General features: G+C 36.9%; 3 protein-coding genes across 4 annotated transcripts in view; 1 reads left to right on the plus strand and 2 right to left on the minus strand.

Moving 5' to 3' along the window:
• The window catches only part of LOC145493237 (DNA polymerase alpha catalytic subunit-like), a 40,891-nt gene extending 34,177 nt beyond the window's left edge, over positions 1–6,714 (minus strand). The window contains exons 1-15 of the mRNA XM_081472656.1: positions 6,579–6,714; positions 6,416–6,491; positions 6,286–6,322; positions 5,747–5,843; positions 4,102–4,170; positions 3,873–3,907; positions 3,698–3,778; positions 3,374–3,433; positions 2,617–2,669; positions 2,376–2,424; positions 1,484–1,703; positions 1,222–1,367; positions 1,074–1,123; positions 777–846; positions 66–120 (exon numbers count right to left, since the gene is read on the minus strand). Coding sequence (XP_081328782.1) covers positions 66–120; positions 777–846; positions 1,074–1,123; positions 1,222–1,367; positions 1,484–1,703; positions 2,376–2,424; positions 2,617–2,669; positions 3,374–3,433; positions 3,698–3,778; positions 3,873–3,907; positions 4,102–4,170; positions 5,747–5,843; positions 6,286–6,322; positions 6,416–6,491; positions 6,579–6,696 — 1,216 coding nt within the window. The 5' untranslated portion in view covers positions 6,697–6,714. The remainder of the gene's footprint in view (positions 1–65; positions 121–776; positions 847–1,073; positions 1,124–1,221; positions 1,368–1,483; positions 1,704–2,375; positions 2,425–2,616; positions 2,670–3,373; positions 3,434–3,697; positions 3,779–3,872; positions 3,908–4,101; positions 4,171–5,746; positions 5,844–6,285; positions 6,323–6,415; positions 6,492–6,578) is intronic.
• A 319-nt stretch (positions 6,715–7,033) lies between these two features.
• Positions 7,034–10,784, plus strand: LOC145493240 (flavin-containing monooxygenase 5-like). 2 transcript variants are annotated; one of them, XM_081472659.1, is made up of 3 exons: positions 7,034–7,243; positions 7,816–8,013; positions 9,123–10,784. In XM_081472659.1, the coding sequence occupies exons 2-3, from the start codon at positions 7,835–7,837 to the stop codon at positions 10,498–10,500; spliced, it is 1,557 nt and encodes a 518-aa protein (XP_081328785.1). In that variant the 5' UTR covers positions 7,034–7,243; positions 7,816–7,834; the 3' UTR covers positions 10,501–10,784. The 2 variants fall into 2 exon arrangements, with proteins under 2 accessions (XP_081328785.1, XP_081328786.1); XM_081472660.1 differs by lacking the exons at positions 7,034–7,243; positions 7,816–8,013 and adding an exon at positions 8,020–8,166.
• Positions 10,785–11,272: 488 nt separating this feature from the next.
• Positions 11,273–20,157, minus strand: part of LOC145493241 (choline-phosphate cytidylyltransferase B-like) — a 9,965-nt gene continuing 1,080 nt past the window's right edge. The window contains exons 4-7 of the mRNA XM_081472662.1: positions 15,502–15,653; positions 14,800–15,021; positions 13,929–14,075; positions 11,273–12,512 (exon numbers count right to left, since the gene is read on the minus strand). Coding sequence (XP_081328788.1) covers positions 12,258–12,512; positions 13,929–14,075; positions 14,800–15,021; positions 15,502–15,653 — 776 coding nt within the window. The 3' untranslated portion in view covers positions 11,273–12,257. The remainder of the gene's footprint in view (positions 12,513–13,928; positions 14,076–14,799; positions 15,022–15,501; positions 15,654–20,157) is intronic.

Consider the following 20,157-nt stretch of genomic DNA (forward strand, 5'->3'; position numbering starts at 1 on the left):
AGATGAACACAGACAATCCAAACTGAAACAAGACCAGCTGTAATGGACTGTGAAACTAAACTAACCATCGATTTCCTGAAGTGGCAGGGAAGAAGAATCTACATTGACATCCGTCAGAACCTTAAAATCAAAAGATGGGACAATTAAACATTAACAATACGAAATCAAAAAACAAACAAACAAATCTAAACTACAAAAAAATAAAACATGCTATATGTAACAAACTACAAAAAATGTAATATGCCATACAAACATGTAGATCATAACAAAACTATTACAAACTGGATTTGGATAATGCAATTTGAGAGTTTTCATTGGGTTATGAGCCATTACACCATGCTCTATGAATATGGTAAGCATACTTGTGATTTTTTTTGGCATTTTTATTTTTATTTTAGTTTAGGTTTCTATATTTTGGGAACATTTTCAATAAAACAATTACTCCACTCGCACTTGTGGATATGAGGTGAGTTTAGCCAACTAGGCACTATGTGCCTTGTTGGCTATCTACCATTTCATATCCAATGCATGCCCCTGGAATAATTGTTAAATATTTCAGGTACAGTAGAACCCCATTGATCAGGTCACCAATTGGCCACAAAAATCTGGTAGTATTAACAGGCTGGCCATATTTAAGGGGTTCGTTAAATAAGAAAATGACTGACTGAGGTTTTGTTTGGGCCAGAATAAAGTGGCTGTAATAATGAGGTGGCCGTATTAACAGGGTGACCATAAGGTGGGTTCCACAGACTGCAGTCTCATTTCAATCTTTTTACCTCTTGCTGATGTGATTCCTCATTTCCCAAGATTGTTTCCCAAGCAGAATCACCAGGAATTTCTGTTGTTCTGGATAAATACACACTCAATTCAATAATTATTTTTATATCGTGACAAATCAAGGTAGAGATACAAAAATTTCATGAAACAGTGCACAGATAAGTTTGTTTTCAATAAAGTACTTTGAAAACAAATTCAAAAATTTTGTAAAAGAAAAAATGCAACATATATAACCATACAATTTTTTTTTGACATATTTATTTTTAATCAAAGCAATCTAAAATAACTGTACATACTTTCTTGGCAAAGCACATTTTCTCTCACTCTGTCTCTCGCTTGCCTCAACCTATGATGGCAAAGTAATAAACATTTTAATTCTCTTATGATTACAGCCTGAAATGTTTGCTGCAAACGAGATATTGATCACCCTTCCTTCTGTGATACCTTGATTTGTACGTGGGGTTTCTCATCATGACTATTCTCGGCATTTGTCAAGGCCTGAATTGCTTCCGCATCACCAAGATCGTCATCATCACCAAAGTCGTCACACCCTGCATCAACCTCTTCCATGTCATTTACAGCAGGAACATCTGACATAAGTTTTACAAGAAACTCAATTATAAGTGTAATGTAATTTTTGTCTTAAATTACATTTTAGGATTTAGTTTACAAGATCAGTCTCTCTATTGTGATTTTTTGACTTTACCATCCATTCCCGAATCTGTGTCCATTGCTGCTCCATATCCTTCCTCCTGTCCTTCCCCCTCAGGGTCTCCTACCATGCCACTGTACCTCCCCTCCCTTACTTCAAATGGCTCAGTTTTGACAACTGCCCTCCTCTTCCCAGGCAGGCTTGTAGTGTGGCTATATTCAGGTGGAGATTTAGGTTCAACTTTAAAAATATTCTGTCTTCGGTAGGATGATTCCTGTCAATTTTAAAAGAAAATCCAAGGTCAGAAACAAGTTACATAGCAGAAATTTATTGCACTAATATGTTCTCACGGGATGAACATTTGAAAAAAGAGTTGGGGCTAGTGAGTAACATCTCAATACTGTGAACTACGCAGATCATGTTTACTGTAGGTAGTGTTGGTCGACACTATTGACCAATATATCAACCGACACTTGGTTGATAAGTTGGCCGAGGCTTGGCCTTGTTATGGCCGAGTGTTGACTGATACATGGCCAATATATTGGCCAAAAGTCAGTTGAGTATTGGTTGAGTGTCAGCTTAGTATCAGTTGAATATCCATTGATACGTCGGCCAATGCGAGTGTCAGTCGAGTGTTGGTCAAGCAAAGGCCACCTTGTTGACTGATACTCAATCAACATTTGACCAATACTTGACCGATTCTCAACTGACACTTGACCAACTATCAGTCAATATATCAGCCGTGTATTGGACAAGTGTCGCCTGACACTTGGCCTACATATTGATAGTGTCAGTCAATATATCGGTCACTGACACTACCTACTAATGGTAAACACAATCCAACTTTGTTTAAGTCCCTTTTTATGTGCCAAACCACAAAGGCAGAGCAAAGTACAAAAAAAAGTGCAGTGCAGTGGGAAATGAATGTACAAAGATAAAAAATTACCTGGAGTCGTCTTGGTGTGACATGACTTGAAGAGACTGCTGTTGGGGTTCTGGAGCAAAAATAAACAGGGTCAGCATATCAATCATATATCAGTGTAAACAAAACTTCAATTTACAGGCGTAAAATATTCTTTCTCCTTACTGATCATATAGCCATATAAACATATTTAATATTAGTTCCATTGCTTTTGTACTAAAGTGGTGATGAGAAAACACATATCGATCAGTTTTATCAGAATTACCTCAAAACTGGAGCCTTGCCCTTTGACATTTTCACTGGAGCTGGCTTTGGGTGCTTTGTTATTGAAAAGAAAAATTTAATCAATAACAAACAAACTGAAGTGTTAGAGATACCATAAATTCGATTTTTTATTACTTATTTCCCTATAGCTCATCATATTCACCAATTCACACTCAAGTTACCATAAGTTCGTGACCATTGCCATTCTCTGTTTCAATTTCTGATCAATCACATTTGGTCAGACAGTTTGTACCAGTACATATTGGCACAACACAAAACAATTTGTCAGCTTCATAAAAGACAATTCCATAATCCAATGAATAGTTTTTGTTCTATTGCTAAGTACTCATAAAGTTTTACAGGCACTTGAAAAAATACAGCCTTGTCCTCTCAGAGAGATTTCTGATGCTTGAAGAAAGATTGGATCATGTGTACTAAAGGCATTGGCAGTAGAGTGTCGATCAATGCCCTCAATCAACATCTGACTGGTACTTGATGGACATCCCAATCGATATGTGGTCGACACTCGATCGACACTTGATCAACAGTCAGTTGATAGTCAGCCAAGTGTCGACTGACTCATGTGCATCAATCAAAAATTAGTCGACCATCGACCGAGATGTTGATGGAGTGTCAATCGAGTGTCACCCAAGGTGTTGATAGAGTGTTGATCGAGGGTATCGATCGACACCCGACCGTGGATGCCATCAGCACATATGGTTCAAAAGATTTGTGGGTCCAATTTTAGACTGTCATACCTCAACTTCTTTTAGGAGATCATTTAAAAAGTTGTCTTCACCAAGAGATGTCACCTCATTCTGCAAAAGTGATAACAAATTAGAATTCTGGTTTCAACATCCTTTTTGTTACTTGCAAGTTGGCCTCTTCTTTTCATTTCCTGGACGACTATTTTAGTGAGCTATAATTTTTTGATCAACACTAACCAAAAGCCAATGAGACATTGCTATTATGGCAAGTCATCTGAAAACCAACCTTCTATGAGTATAGAGCTCCTGCAACCAAAGGCATACTGTTATATGCAATAAATTACTGTTATTGTGACTGCAGGTTAAGACCTCTACCTTTGGTTTCTTTGCTTTTGCACTTGCAGCTAACAACATTTTATTTATTGACTTTGGCTTGACGGTTGGCTTCTTAACGTTCTACAAAAGAGGAAATAAATAAATACCCATAACAATAAAGAAATATATGTCTAAATAATGTCCTAGAATATTTCAAGCACTATTTTCTACTTACCGGTTTCTTAGGCTTGAATTTAGGAACATTCTTCCCTGTAAGTCAAATGAAAGCAAAATAAAACTCTTGTAGTTAATACTCCTGGGTGGAGAGAGACTGTGAGATTAAAGAGAAACAAAAAACACAACATTGTGACCCCAGCCTGTGCTTGAACCCAGATGACAGTTCAGCGCACTAACCATTTATATCATGCACCTGCCAAATAACTAAATGAAATTGATTAACTGACCGGTTGATGGTCCATCTTCAAGATCGTCATCAAATATTTCTCTTCCATCGTCCACATATCCAGTCCCGTCTGAAAAGTAAGGACTATTTTAAATTTTAAACCCTTTAAGCAGGCCTCAGTTGTTCAATAGTTGATACTCGATTGACACTTCATCAACACCTTAGCTGATACTCAATCAACATTCCACCGACATCTGGGTCGACAGTCAATTAATTTTCATTCAATGTGTATGAGTCAGTTGATACTTAGCCAACTATTGACTAAGTGTTGATAAAGTGTCGTTTGAATGTTGACCAATTATCGATCAGAATGTCAGTCAAGTACCGATCGAGATGTTGATTGAGGGCATTGATGGACAATTGATGACAGATGCCTTTAGTACTCATGATCCAAAAACAGTATCCACCAGATAAATTAATATCAAGTGGACAGTTTATTGTCAACACTTATCCACTAATGGATAGCGAATTATCTGGTGGATAGCAGTATCCATCCTTTGTTCAACTGAGCCCAGAATGTCTGTTTTCACATGCTCAAATTTTCTCCCACTTAAGACATGCCAGAGATTTGAACCTAGAAATTCTATAATGGTGACATATGGATAAACAATGAAAGATAGCTAAAGTAATGGGTGCTTCTTGTGGTAAACAGGAATTTTGGTGGAGTATAAGGATGATTGAGAGGCCACCCAAGTCAAGTGCAGTGGGAGAGTTATGACTCTCTCCTGGGGCAGATCTAGGGGGGTTCTGTTGAACCCCTATATTAAAACAAATGAGATATTATAAAACCCTGACTTGGCCTCAAAATGCTGGAAATCCCATTTCAAAGGACCTCAGTCTTAAACGCTTTCCAAGGGAGGATGCCCCTGGAGCCCCGGGGGGTGGACTCCTATATAAAAAAGATGGGGCTGCCTGTCGGACATTTTGAAAAGAACCCCTAAGAGCTACCAAGATCCTGTTTTGTAGGCGGGGCTTAAACTTTTTATATCCCCCAAGAGGTACCAATTCCTACACAACACATTACCTCCTGTCATATTTTTTCAGCTCAATACCCTAAAAGGTATCACAAAAGCTGCCACTGTGGACCTTCTGAGGCTTAACACCCTAAGAGGAACCAAAACTGTGTTTTAACCCCTAAAACGTACAATGAGCAACCCCATCATTTTTATATGGGAGTGCCCCTGAGTCCAGGCCTGGAGCCCCCTACAGGGGACTGTCTTTGGCGGCCATATCTTGAACTCCTACTCTAAAATCCTCTATCCGCCCCAGCTCTCTTTTTGCCTGCCTCACACTGCACCATAGTCAATAGAGGGGAATGGTTATGAAACGCCACGGAGTTCTTTGTCCTATTCTTTTGTTCACTTTTTTGGCCTTGACCATGCACAAAACACAATAGCTGTTTACTTCTGACTGAGGAACTAACCAACAGAAATGTTTTGGTTGTGCCATCATGGCTAATGTATAAGCGAGAAATAAAAGATTGTGCACGGTTGTGGACCTTCTCACACAAAATCTTGCCACCTTTCTTTGCTCCTTCGATATTCGCTGGACTTCATAACCATTCCCCTCTTTTAACCATGACTGCACCAAGAAGCCCACAAATCACCCGATTCCTAGGCTATAAGCTGATAGAGGAGTTTCCATACCGTCGTCAATAACCCAATCTTCTTCCTGACGTTTTCTAACAATGTCGGAGTACTCATCTTCATTAACCACCTGATAAACATCCTCCAATTGACCAACCTAGTAAGGAGAATCTAAGTCATTATCAGGGGAATGCAATTTTTCCAGACTGATCCATGTCCATTTTCACCTTACAACCATCAATACATTGCAACAGTCTGTGGTGATAAGAATGATGAAATGAAGGGATAAACTGTCTCGATTTACCAACAAATTCTCATAACAAAGCAAAACTAAAGTAATGAGAAATTGATTCTAGAAGATCATCACGTTATTGAGGATTTTACAATCTTAGTGTACGGTTTGAATTCTTCCGATGAGTAAAGCCGAATCGCCAAACTTTAACCAAATTAGTTTACAAAATATTGCAGAAGATTTGTCTCAACATCACATTACTTTGATTAACCTTATTCAAAAGTAGTTAAATTGTACATTATTCAAGATTTTTTAAAACTAAAACAGCGCTATTTGTAAATTGTTTCAGACTACATAAATGTCTTACTTCAAACTTCGATCTCTCCCCAGTCTGACGGAATTTTCTAGTGGAATCATAAAAAGTGTATTAGCAAATTGTGCGATCTTTAAAAAATTAATAAAAATCAGCACATCGAAAAGGAGTTTAATCGAAGAACCTTATTTTGTCGAGTGCAGAGGTTGCTCCAGCATTGCGTTTTACTGATCTTTTTGATCGCCTGGATGATTGAGAATCTGCAACATGAAGAGAACACATTAGTCGAAAATTGAATCAGTTTTGTTTTCAAACAAGAAAAATATCAGTATGCGGCAAGATTATACCATCTTGGTTAGTAGCTGTCGCATCGTCTCCCGTGGAAGTTGGCGCCATCTTGAAATGACTTGTTGAAAATGGCGCGAAAGAGAGATGGAATGGTCTTATTCCATATATGGAGACCATAGGAAAAATTCTGTTCCAGGTTGGTAGGGTAGGGATTTTGGGTCAAGAGTTGTAACGCTACATTTTTTTATTTGGCGATCTCTAGATCTCGCTAGATCTGGACTTGTGGGACCTTTCTCCTCCCAAAAGGTGTGAAAGGTAAGTTAATTTAAAAGAAAATTAAAGTAATTGATTTCCGGTAAATATTTCAATCAGCTCTAATACACCTGTCAATGGTTTCCCCCAGCGGGGGAGATCAGGCATACCCACGGGGCTAGACATAAAATTGAAGAAGGACTAAGCCCGAAACGTTTAGATTACTAGCGAATATTTGGCACTTTTATATCTAATTTATCAACAGTGTCACGCATCTTATGGGCTTTTTTGTTCATTCCTACTGAATGAAATTGTCTCCCCTGGGTTGGGAGTTTGACAAGTCTGTGTTGCCCAAGGACCAAGAAGATTGTTAACATTGGGTTGATGAGGACAGTAGAAGTACCATACACGACCTGAGACCTATCTCCAAGCCTGACATTTTGGCGCGTACATGATCGTAGACGTTCAAAAGGTGATCTGAGTGATGAGTTTATATTTACCATATTTCTCTGATCTTTGATGTTATGATTAACAACTATTCTTCTTTGCACTATCAGCTGATAGATCGATTTTTTGCCTGCTGGTGTTAAGTAAAGTAATTTGGATGTGATTTAAACCGTGTAAAATTTGCCAATTTTGCTTGGTGTGGAAGCTTATGTAAGCTCATCTCAATGCAATCTGATTTTCTGTTTTCTTTCTTCTCTGTGTTTAGTTCTCTGACATTTAAACTCGACAACAGTTACTTTCATCATTGAACAAGCTGACGTTTGACGATACTGATATGATTTTTTTTAATTGAGTTGTTTTGATATTTTTCGGAATTTCCCTAGGGTGGGGGACTTTGTATGGAAATGTTTGCCCCAGGGTGAAAAAATTGACCAAAATTTGAAGGAGAAATGTCAAACCCCGTGGGTATGCCCTATACTCCCTCCCCCTGGGTGAAACCATTGACAGGTGTATAAAACACTGGCTTGTAGGCAAACTAAGTAAACGAGCCCGAACATTGTATTCTTACTTAAATCAATTGGCCATTGTGATTTCTAGTGTAACTGATGAGTGGAAGATGAGCAGTGATACAAAGTATGATGTTGCAGTCATTGGCGCTGGGATTTCTGGAATTGTAACAGCAAAATGTCTTCTGGATGACAAATTCAAGATCATTGTTTATGAGAAGACTGGGCACATTGGAGGCCTGTGGCAGTTTACAGACGATGGATACGGAGTCATGAGCTTTACCCACATGTATGTGTAATCAAGGATTCCTTGATGGATAAAACGCTAACAAGGGCATTGCTAGGGTGCGGGGGAGGAGGGGTCCTGGGGTTCCTGTGACCCCCCTTTTGTAAGCCTTTTCTAAGCAAACAACCTTCAACAAGTGACGACCATGACGATCTGGTGAGCACCCTCACTTTGACATAGTGTGACCCCCCCTTTGAAAAATCTTGGCTATGCCCCTGTGCCAGAGGTGGTCAAGAACTACTGCGAATCCTCTCTTAGCTGCCCCCTTCCCTTTCAAATTAGCAAGCCCCTCCTTCTTTATCAAGTACCCCATGGTAACTTTTCTTAATTACCCTCAGGGCCTCTCTGTTGAAGTTTTTCCACATTTTCACCCAGACTAAAAACCTACTATTACCCCCTACTCTGCCCCTGAAGGTCCAATGACAGTTAACATGCAGGGAGACTCTTATCTATTGGGACTCAGCAGAGGGACTGCAAGATGGGGGCAAATACTTAGGGTGGGAGGGAGGGTAGTCAGAAAAGACATCAATGAATGTCTGAAACAAAAGAACGAATTTTACTAGAAGGGAAAGCCATGGGTTTAAGAAGAGTATTCCCAGATCATGTGTACTAAAGGCATCTGCTGTTGAGTGTCCATTGATACCCTTGATAGACAATTGACACTCGATCAACACTCGATCAACATCTCGATCAACATCTCAGTTGACAGTCGACTAATTTTCACAGACACGTCATCAAGTGTCGATTGATACATGAGTCAGTCAACGCTCTGCCAACTATCGACCAACAGTCGATCAAGTGTCAATCAAGATGTCAATCTGGTGTATATCAAGATGTTGATCTAGTGTTAATCTATTATCAACCAAGTATCATTCGAGATGTTGATTGAGTGTCGATAACGGGTCGATCTAGGGTATCAATCAACACTTTTTTTTTATAATAAAGTTTTTTTATTACGTTTGCTTATACTTTCAATCAACACTTGACCGTGAATGTATTAGATACACATGATCCCAATTCCCTTGGGGATTTCTGTCTCTGATCTACCCAGAAAGAATGGCTTAATTTGAGAACACAGATTTATCAAACACTTTGTTTTCTTCCTTGTACAGCAATGTCTCCAAGCATAACTACTGCTTCTCCGACTTCCCATTTCCTGATGATGTGCCTGATTACCCACACCACACCCACATGGCAGAGTATATCAACAGCTATGCTGAACACTTTGGTATCAAGGATCATATTAGTTTCAGTACCAAAGTGGTTAGAGTTGAAAAAGTCTCTGAGGGGTGGAAAATAACATCTGTCAAAGTTGACAATGAAGGAAAAGATCAACACAACTACAAGGAAACATTTGTCAAGTTTGTTGCCATAGCAACTGGGCATCATGCCAAGCCAAGCATGCCACATTTTGATGGCCAGGAAACATTTCCTGGGAGAATTTTTCACAGTGTAGAATACAAAAATGCCACAAGTAATGGTCTTGTGGGAAAGAAAGTTGTTGTAGTAGGAATCGGTAACAGTGCTGTCGATGTAGCCGTAAATGTTGTAGAATTAGGTGGTAAAAAGCCTGTAAGTATTGCTACAAGGTCTGGTGCATGGATTATACCCAATTATATCCTGGGTTTCCCAGCTGATCATTATGCTTGCCGCCTTTTCTTATGGCTTCCCTGGGGTTTGTCAAATTTTATCTTTGAATTTGTAATTAAGAGTGTGTCAGGGAGCCCATGGCAGTTGAATTTGAATCCCAAAATGCGTGCTCGTCAAACCCAGCCCACTGTTAGCCCCACATTAGTGCATCATATTCAGAGAAGAAATGTGATGGTAAAACCTAACATTGCAGCAGTGGAAGGGAACAAAGTTGTCTTTACCGATGGCACTAAAACTACCACAGACGCAATAGTCTGTTGTACTGGGTATAAAATTGATTTACCATTTTTAGATAGTAGTTTAAAAGATCTGGTTGTAGAAGAAAATTCTAACAAAATTAAGCTATTCAAACATGTCTTTGTTCCAGAAATCGGAGCCTCTTTGGCATTTATAGGTTTTGTCCAGCCAACATCGGGTGGATTACTTTCAGTTTCTGAAATCCAGGCGAGATGGTTCTCTGAGCTTTGTAAAGGTGTGATCAAACTCCCATTGGTGGAAAAAATGCAGCAAGAAATTAAACAAGACCAGCAAAAAAATGAGAGCACCTACTTTGCGTCAGCTAGACACACCATTCAACAAGATCCTTTGAATTACAACGATGAAATTGCATCTTATTTTGGTGCGAAACCACAACTGTGGAAGCACCCATCTTTAGCTTGGCATTTGATTGTAAGCTCATGTGGTGCAGCTCAGTGGAGGTTACAAGGTCCACACAAGTGGAACAGGGCTAAAAACATTGTGCATGCTGTTCCAATCACACCATTGATGCATTATGGCACCTTGTTTGTGCTTGTTTTATTACTCTTGATCATAGGTTTCATCATAGTTAAATGTTTTTAACTAATATCACATGAACCCCAAAGTTCATCTTGCTACATTAAAAACATTGTAATCAATTGCAATTAATTACATAAAATAATTTTGTCATGTTATGCTATGGATCAATTTACATATAAAGTAACATATACTGTAGGAAATTAAGTCATTATAATTTATCATATTTGTTTTCTAGAAAGCAGTAAATTAAATTTGAATTTTAAATCATGATAGAACATTTCCAACATTATGTTGATCATTAGCGGTCATTAGCAGAGGTATCTGATATATTAAATACTAAGATTTGTTGCATGTGTTATCAGGTCCATCGACATTTCACACTTCACTTTGATTCTCCCTCTAAATTGCATCAAGGCTCAAAGAAAGTGCTGTCTGATTGTCCAGGACAAGCAAATTTTCCTGCTGGGCAATTGACTTTCCATTCTTGCCTGTTCAATGGGCACAGGCCCCAGCAAGTTGTCTTTAAACTAAATAACAATAATAAAAAAACAGTAAATTAAGACTTGCCAATGGCAAATAAAATGTAAGAGCTGCTTGTCCAAAGGGCAAGCTCCAATTCAAGTTTGTTTTGAGCCCTGTTGCATGCTTAACAAATTATACTTACCGATATTACAAAGTTATATTGAAACCAAAGTGTAGTAAACGTGCCAGAGGAACTTATCAGGTTTCTTGAACTGATCAGCAGGTTCACTTGTAAATTTCTCACGACAGGTTATGTGACTTTTAGTGAGGTTACAAACATGGAGCATTTGCAGAATTCACATAAAATCATAAATAGAAAATATCAATAATCTTTTATTTCTAGTCCTTTTCACAGGAACGACAATAGAAAATTAATTGATTTAACAATATTACTATTAATTTTTATCAGTTTCTTACAATATCCACAAAACAAAGCATACATTTCACTGATATATTACAATATTTTTCCCAAAAGTACACTTAATAAGAAAATGAATTCCCACATTTGTAATTAATAAGTTTAATATTCCATTGCAAAAAAACAATAAGACAGTTGATTTAATATTGATTCAGAAGTTAATGGAAAACGTAGAAATTGTGATTATTTTAAGCTACAGGTTCTTCTGCCAAATTTTGGCATCAATGTGTCTACACTTTTAAATGATGGTAGATTCAATTTTTTAAGTGTTGTACTTTTTAATTACAATGATGTTGTCAAGTCTTATAAATAAATAATTTCAACCTATCTTTTGTACAAATGTGTACAATTTGTAATAACAAATATGTCAAAATTATTTCTGTCAAATACAGTTTGTGTCATGTTAACGTTATACACACTTTCTCTTTTTTGGTTTGTCATATACTGAGCTTCATCTGCACATTTAAAAGACAATTTGTACTACAAGTTAATTAACATTTCACCAAAGGAAATTTTACATATTTTTGTCTTTTTTTAGTTTCAAATATAATTGAAATTAGCTGCTTGAAGGTCTGACAAGCAAAAAATAAATTGTATTACCTAAACTAAAATTCCCCTCCAATTTTCTGTCTGTAATAAATAATCATTATTTTGTCAGTCCCAATTATTTCACACCCTTGTTTGCTAACCTTTCTCGCTATCTGATTATCATAATGTACATTAACAACCTGCTGTCAATCATAACCCAACAATGAAACAACCTTTTCCTCTCATTTTGCAGACGACTGATAACTTTGTCTTCAGGTATTAATAAAATATATTATTTATCATTTGGATTTCATTATAACATCAAATGGCAAACTGAGTTGTCTCTGCTTCATTAAACTGCCAGATTAACTTTTTGACCACTAACATAATTGTCATCAATCTCGTCATCTTCATCATCGCTAATCTCTGGGTCCAGAGATAGGCGAGGAACTTTGGGCGACGATGATGGGGAGCAAGATGGAGACACGTCATCTGCAAGGTCCATGTTTCGTCCAGGTGACAATGCCCTCTTTATTCTTACCCCTGCTCCCTTAATACGTGCCCCTGCGTCATATATTGTGTCCTTGCCTTTGCCAAACAACTGGTTCTGTGAAAGAAAGAATATATAATCTTTATTTATAAATCAATTAATAATAAGTTCTACAAATAAACTATAATTACGAAGCAATAAATATTTAAACACTAATATTAACTGATGATTGTTACTATTCTGTATATTAGAAAATTACACATTGCTTTGGCACAGTGATAACATACTGGAAAAAGAATCCTTCATTTCTTTCTTCAAAAACACATTTCATCAGACTATTTTTTTTTTAAACTAATTTGCAACTGACTTTTAAGTTAGTATTAATTTAAATAAATTTGTTTTAATTATTTCTACAAAACAAAAAAAAATTAAATTCACTATTTCACAACAAAAAAAATTCAGTCCTTAGAAATAAGAAGAAAAATTTAAAAGTACAAAGTACCTTTAACAGAAGTTTATGACTTGGTTGTAGACTACGCACATCTCTTTACATAAAAGCATCAATGAGTTAAAGGTTACAACTGAGTTTTTATCATTTTCAAAGACTTTATAGTTTATTTTAGTTGACTAAAAAATAGTATATTTTATTAGCTCAACTGTTTTATTTCAAGAAATGTTTTAAATTAATATTTATCTTTACAATAAATTGACAAAGATTCTTTAACAAAAAATCACAGTTATGGTATGTAGCATTTTAGTTAACTGTTTATACCAAGATTACTCCTTATAGCTTTATTATGTAAATTCTGTACTGTTCTGATGAAATATAATAAGTATCTCATTTGAATACCTTAAATTTTCTTATTGCTAATAGTTAAGTTCCAGTTGAGAATAATTTAAGGTCTTCATTTATTTAGTGCATATTTGCAATAAATGACTACCACAAAGTTTCTCAGAGCACTTCTTTGTTACTGATGTACATAACATGAGTTTATTCAATCCTAAAATGTAAACTAAATTTATATTTTTATCATTTGCCTTAACTTTTTCAAAGTTTATAATCATTCATGGTTTAGTTATGTTATGCACTATATAGTTACTTTATCTGGGAGAGCTTATACTTAACAGCAAAAGGAACTTTTTGTTGCTGTTGTGATTGAAGCATGATGGAAATACAATTCACGAAAAAATCTTGTCAAAAGTTGTGCAAAAATATGTGACGACATATAACCAAGTGATTTAATGTTTAGAATTCAAATGGCTGCAACATAAAAATCATTGCCTTCAAACAGTTTACTTCCAATGAATGTGTCTCACAAACAGCTGCTTAATATATTACATACACCTAAATTCAAACTATACTACAAATATACTATTTAAAATATTACAAAAGAAGACAGTTCAGCGATATAGAAATTCAGTTTTATGTGAATCGGTATATCATCCTACAGATCTGGCTTAATCGTTGTCTGTTGTGTTATTATTTTCATCTTGGAAAAGGTTTGTTGTTGAAAAAGACTTCACCAAGCTTACCAATCGACCATCCCTTCCAAACATGTCAATAAAACTGCCTATAAAGTCACGTGACTTCTCTTCCCACTTTTGAAGTATTTCCTGGGATTTGTCTGTTAGTTTTCCTTTGATTTCATCCATTTTCTGCCTGACTTGAACTTCTTTTTCCTACAAAAAATTTCCACTGACTTATTCATGTGTGCTGATTCCTTCAAATTTTGCTGTTGTAGTCACACAGGGGTGGAGATAGGGGATCGGGAGGGGGGTAGATTATATGACTAGCCAGCACCCTTTGGTAAAGCAAAAAAATAATATAAAAGATTGGGAATATTGAAGAAATAAAGACAAAACCTCTGGACAGGTACCTCATTGTAATTTCTAGTTTGTGGTATTATTGCTAATATTTCTGGTGTAACAGTTTTAAATTAGGTTCCAATTCTCAAATTGTCACATTGTGGGGCATGCTCCATTGTGTAGTTCCAGAAAATATCCATACCTCCCCCACGGAAGGGATTTTTTCCTAGACCCCCCAACCCTCTGGAAATTCCAATTAAACTTGATACATTTCTTTAAATTTTTGGTCTTAGAGAACCCCCCACCCCCAGGAAATTCCAATCCCTTCTTTGGGGAGAGTATGGATATTTTCTTGTACTGTACATTGGCTCTGCAAGCCCAAAGTACTAGCCATCACCCCACCCCCCTCCCCTCTCTCTCCGAAAAGTCCTGGATCAACCCCCATCAATATCAGTATTAGCTTACTACTAAACATCATTCTGTCAGTGAAAATGAAAAGCCCAAAATTTATCATTAAATGGCCACCTAACTGATAACCACAGATCGTCAATAGTTGACTGACTACACAGCATAACCTGTTTTTGTATGAAAAGTTTACCTTAATAAAACTGACATTCAGCTCTTTTGCAGTGTAACCTCTTGCCAAGTTTCTTCTGATGTAGACATCGTAATCTTTAACCACTCGTGCTATAAGATCAGAGGTTGAAATCCCCTCTGTCCTCTGGGTAGCTACAAACTTCCCCATTGCCTTCACCTCCTTGTATATATCATCTGCACCAGCACTCTTGTATGGCAGATCGTCATGAGCAACAAAGTCAATCTGAAACAATCCCATCAAGCAAATTTCTCCTTACAAAATAATTAATTCTTAATTACCTAATTATTGTAGAGGCAAGAAAGAGTGCAAATAAAGATTGCCTTATATCAGCAAGGGAGGCGCGCTGGCCTCATGGTTAGTGCATTTGACTCCAGATCAAGTGGTCCAGTTTCGAGCCCTGGCCAGGGACATTGTGTTGTGTTCTCACAGTGCTTCTCTCCACCAAGGTGTATAAATGGACAATGGCAAATTTAATGCCGCAGTAACCCTGCAATGGACTAGCATCCTGTCCAGGGGGAAGTAGAAATACTCCTAGTCGCTTTATGCTACAGAAACTGGAATAATTAGCTCCGACCCAATGAGTCACTTGGCTCATTTACAGACTTAACCTTACTTTTACCTTATGATGTCAACACTGCAGACATCAGGTAATTAGAAAATTAGGGTAGTGATATATGTGTTTTCATGAAGTCTTTTACAGACCTTGTGGAGCTCCATGAAGTCGGGAGTAACTGACCATGGTGCATCACGGATAACCTCATCGACATAACGGCAGTGCCTGAGAGACTCATACCGCTCATCCTCAGTCATCACAGTAAATCCTTTGTATTGATGGGTCAACTCATCATTTGACACTGGGTGCAAGAAAATTTAGAAACAAATTGAAATGTATGCCAGTAACCAAGGTAGTCTTAAGAGCCTAAAATACTTTTTGTCACTTTCCAAAAAAAACACAGACAATAGATGGATATGGCAAGCCGTTTGTAGCAAAATTAAATCCTTGCAATATATGTTTAATCCTTTAAATAATGGTTTTATTTAAAGATAGAAAAAGGCATTCAATCCAATGGTAAATAAAATTTTTGGTTCAATTCAATCTTTTAATTTTCACGATTCAATCCAATACCTGGAATATTGATTCAATCCAATACCTAAAATATTGATTCAATCCAATACCTAAAATATTGATTCAATCCAATACCTGGAATATTGATTCAATCCAATACCTAAAATATTGATTCAATCCAATACCTGGAATATTGATTCAATCCAATACCTCGAATATTGATGCAATCCAATACCTGAAATATTGATTCAATCCAATACCTCAAATATTGATTCAATCCAATACCTCAAATATTGATGCAATCTTCCTGGGCCGAGCGCGGCCAACAGGAACGAGAGTAACTGAGCACTAGAGAGCACTGAAAACATGGCGGGCGAAGGAGAACTAGATTTAGAAGTTGAGTTTCCTAAGTTTCTTGCAGACATCTTGGATAAAACGGAAATAATTTTTGAGAATTTTAACTCAGAAGTTGGAATCATGGAAGACCATTTCGTAAAATTCCTGTTGAGGTGCTCGAGGAACTTTGAGGACTAGGATTCATCTGGACAACGATAACAAAGATGATTGGAGTTTGGAGATGGACAATTCACAGAAGATTGACAGAGTATGGCTGAGAAGATATGAGGGGTTTCAACAGCTTACCTGATAAGGAACCGAAATCATTCAAGAGTATGGATATAATTTCATTGCAGGTTTCTTTAAGTCCATTGGGTTACGGGTTCAACGGAGAAGAATAAGCGAAAGGCTAGCAAAATTAGATCCCCAAAATACTGTCTTGAGATGGGGTGCGTAAATTCGCTTTGGCATCTGGATGGACATCACTCTCTGATCCGATGGAAAATACTAAGACGGATTTTCTCGGAGAATAATGTTTTTGAAATGTAGTGCCAACAATAAAGCAGAAACAGTTCTTGAATTTTTTCTGGATGCCGTTAAGAGAGACGGAGAATTTTGGCCTTCCAGAGTACGAGTAGATCGTGGTGTTGAAAACGTTGGTGTGTGCGATACAATGGAGCAGGTTAGAAGAGAGGAGAGGGGCAGCTTCACTGCAGGGCCATCGATACAACCAACGAATTGAAAGATTGTGGAGGGATGTTTCCGTTGTGCTTCCCACTTGTACTTTTACACTTTTTGTAGTATGGAATTGTCAGGCATCCTGGACACTGATAATTCAGTACATCTTTCCACCTTACACTTAGTTTTTCAACCAAGGATAAACCTTGCTCTTTGCCAGTTCACTGAAGCTTTCAACCACCAAAATGTAAGAACAGAAAAAAAACTGGTTGCCATACCAAATGTGGCTTAATCATATGATGCAACCTGAAAACCCCCTTTCAAATGGAAAGTCATATGATTTTGAATACTATGGTGATGATCCTGATGGTCCAACTCCATTGGACAGTGATAACAATGTTGTAGTTGAAGAAATTGACCTGGGACAACATGACTCAGTGCAGTCATTTGTATTGGAAAGGCTAGATCCCTTAAGATAATCAAGTCAAATAGGAGTAGACATCTTCCAAGAGGTTCTAGAACTAGTGACTGTTAAACTTGGGCAACTGACAATTGCATAATACTACATGTGTGTGGGCTGGGTAAAGAAGATTATGGCCCTTAAAGTATTTTGGCAACTCAGTTCACAACAGAAAACCTCACTCTGTATCAAGTGAATTATTTTCTCATCTTCCTTTTCATTGATATACAAAACTCAGAAACTGCTTGAATTACAGAATGCCTAACTTCTAGCAACACAACTAAACTGAAGAGAAATCAGGGCATTTGATAACTGCCATGTGCACTACTCTGCCTTGTAGATTTTTCAGGTGCTTATCAAAACAGATATTAAAATGTTGCAAGGTTAATTTGTTATCTTATTTTCAAAAGTACCCAGGACACAAGACTAACCTCTTGGTACACTGGCGTAATGGCTACTAACAGGACTCATGTCACTAGCCAAAACTAACTTTGCACCAGCCAGCCTTTTTCATACACAGCTTCACTGACTTTTTTATAAGAGTGGTCAATCTTGGACATTTCTTGTTGCATCTAAAATGTTAATAATAATCACTAAGAAAATTTCACTCCCACAAACACGAATCCTGCTTTTCTTGAATATGCTTATGTTCAATCTCTGATGCACTTTTATCAGTGTTGCCATTTTCTTTTATCTCCCTTTAATAGTTAAATATTTATCATATGCTTATTAAGGCAATTATTTCCACGAAATCCACTCATAGTTTCCCTGTTTTCATTAGTTTCTATTCTCTTCAGTTTTACTTTGTCAGGATAATTCTCAATTTTGTTTTCATCCAGTAGACCAGTACTCCATTCCATCATGATTGTCACAATGGCTAGTGAAAGTGCAAAATCTACTATTCAAAACTGAAATGTGTGGCTAGTTGGCAGTAGTGTTAGCCTTGAGCCCTTGGTACCCGGTATTATTCACAACAAATTGGTGCCATGTTTGTCATAGAATATCAAGAAAAACATCGTTTTTAGGAAAGAAGTACCACGTGTGGGTTAAATAATGCAAAACATGAGACAACAACATTGAAAAACTTAAAACACATCCCAATGTTCAATGATTGCTGTCTTGTAAAATGTAAAGGTTCTTATTTCAAAAATAACTTAAAGCCAGGTTTACACAAGCAGTTTTTATGAGAAACATGTTTGACTGTGCACACGGCACAGCAAAAATTTTGTTTACAGTTCAAAGTTTAGTGTGCCAGTAATGATTGGACAGCAGAAATATGCACAATACCAAAGACCAATGTGGTAGCAAAATTTGCCACAGTTTATGTTATTTGCCACAAAAAGCTAGCACACACAGCTTTTAATAAACAAATATGTTTGTCACATAAAAATTGGTCAACTTACATCTACAAAAGCGGCAGTAATGGAATCTAAATTTTCCGTGTCCCTTGTGTCTCGGTTGTAGCAATGTCTCATTTACCTAAGCACACTAATGGTTTGATCAAGAACTTCGGCGTGCGCTTCTGTAACTTCTGAGTTAAAATTCTCAAAAATTATTTCCGTTTTATCCAAGATGTCTGCAAGAAACTTAGGAAACTCAACTTCTAAATCCAGTTCTCCTTCGCCCGCCATGTTTTCAGTGCTCTCTAGTGCTCAGTTACTCTCGTTCCTGTTGGCCGCGCTCGGCCCAGGAAGATTGCATCAATATTTGAGGTATTGGATTGAATCAATATTTGAGGTATTGGATTGAATCAATATTTCAGGTATTGGATTGCATCAATATTCCAGGTATTGGATTGAATCAATATTCCAGGTATTGGATTGAATCCCGGGGGGGGGGACTCCGATATGAAATGGACGGGGATGCTCGTCGTCTCGCTTAGGGGTGTAAATTTCGGATTTTGGTCTCGCTTAGGGTGTTCTGGGCAAAATGTTATTATTTTTAGCCGTCAAAGTCTCGTTAAGGGCTGCACGCGAAGAAATAACAAAACAGAAAGAATTTTGATTCTTTATATTTACTCAATTCATATAAACAAATTCGCCATCATTAAATGTCACTGTACCTTTTATTTGTCTGTTTTATAAACTGGTCTCTTTTAGGGGTCTGTATAAGCTTCGGCCACGCCCAGATTGGTCTCTTTTAGGGGTTAAATTCAAAATTTCCGACGAGCATCCCCGTCCATTTTATATGGGAGTCACCCCCCGGGGATTGAATCAATATTTTAGGTATTGGATTGAATCAATATTCCAGGTATTGGATTGAATCAATATTTTAGGTATTGGATTGAATCAATATTTTAGGTATTGGATTGAATCAATATTCCAGGTATTGGATTGAATCGTGAAAATTAAAAGATTGAATTGAACCAAAAATTTTATTTACCATTGGATAGAATGCCTTTTTCTATCTTTAAATAAAACCGTTATTTAAAGGATTAAACATATATCGCAAGGATTAAATTTTGCTACAAACGGCTTGCCATAGATGGAAGATAAAAATTAATTAGCTGGTCATCTCAGGAAAAGGAATAGATTGAAAATTAAATTCTCTTTTGGGTGTTTATAGAAAGAGCATTGAAAACTGATAGGGGAATTTGGCTTACGAACAAGATCCAAAGTTTCACGGATACAGAAACTGCAGAAAAAAATTAAGCAAGCAATATTTTGTACAATTGTATTTACTTGAACTTCAGACTTTATAAAATCAGGTGATAGGATTTTGAACCGTTATAATCAGCTTATTATTAGACATATCTTATATTACATTTCAAAGGTCAACAATTATTACCTTCATTTATAACTTCTGTGCAAGGTTTTAA

This window comes from Orbicella franksi, chromosome 7, assembly GCF_964199315.1.
Source record: "Orbicella franksi chromosome 7, jaOrbFran1.1, whole genome shotgun sequence".
Lineage (NCBI taxonomy): Eukaryota > Metazoa > Cnidaria > Anthozoa > Scleractinia > Merulinidae > Orbicella > Orbicella franksi.

Coding starts and splice junctions, on each gene's coding strand:
- LOC145493240 (XM_081472659.1), top strand. CDS start 7,835: ATGAGCAGTGATACAAAGTATGATGTTGCAGTCATTGGCGCTGGGATT. Junction 8,014..9,122: donor GTCATGAGCTTTACCCACAT/GTATGTGTAATC, acceptor TTCCTTGTACAG/CAATGTCTCCAAGCATAACT.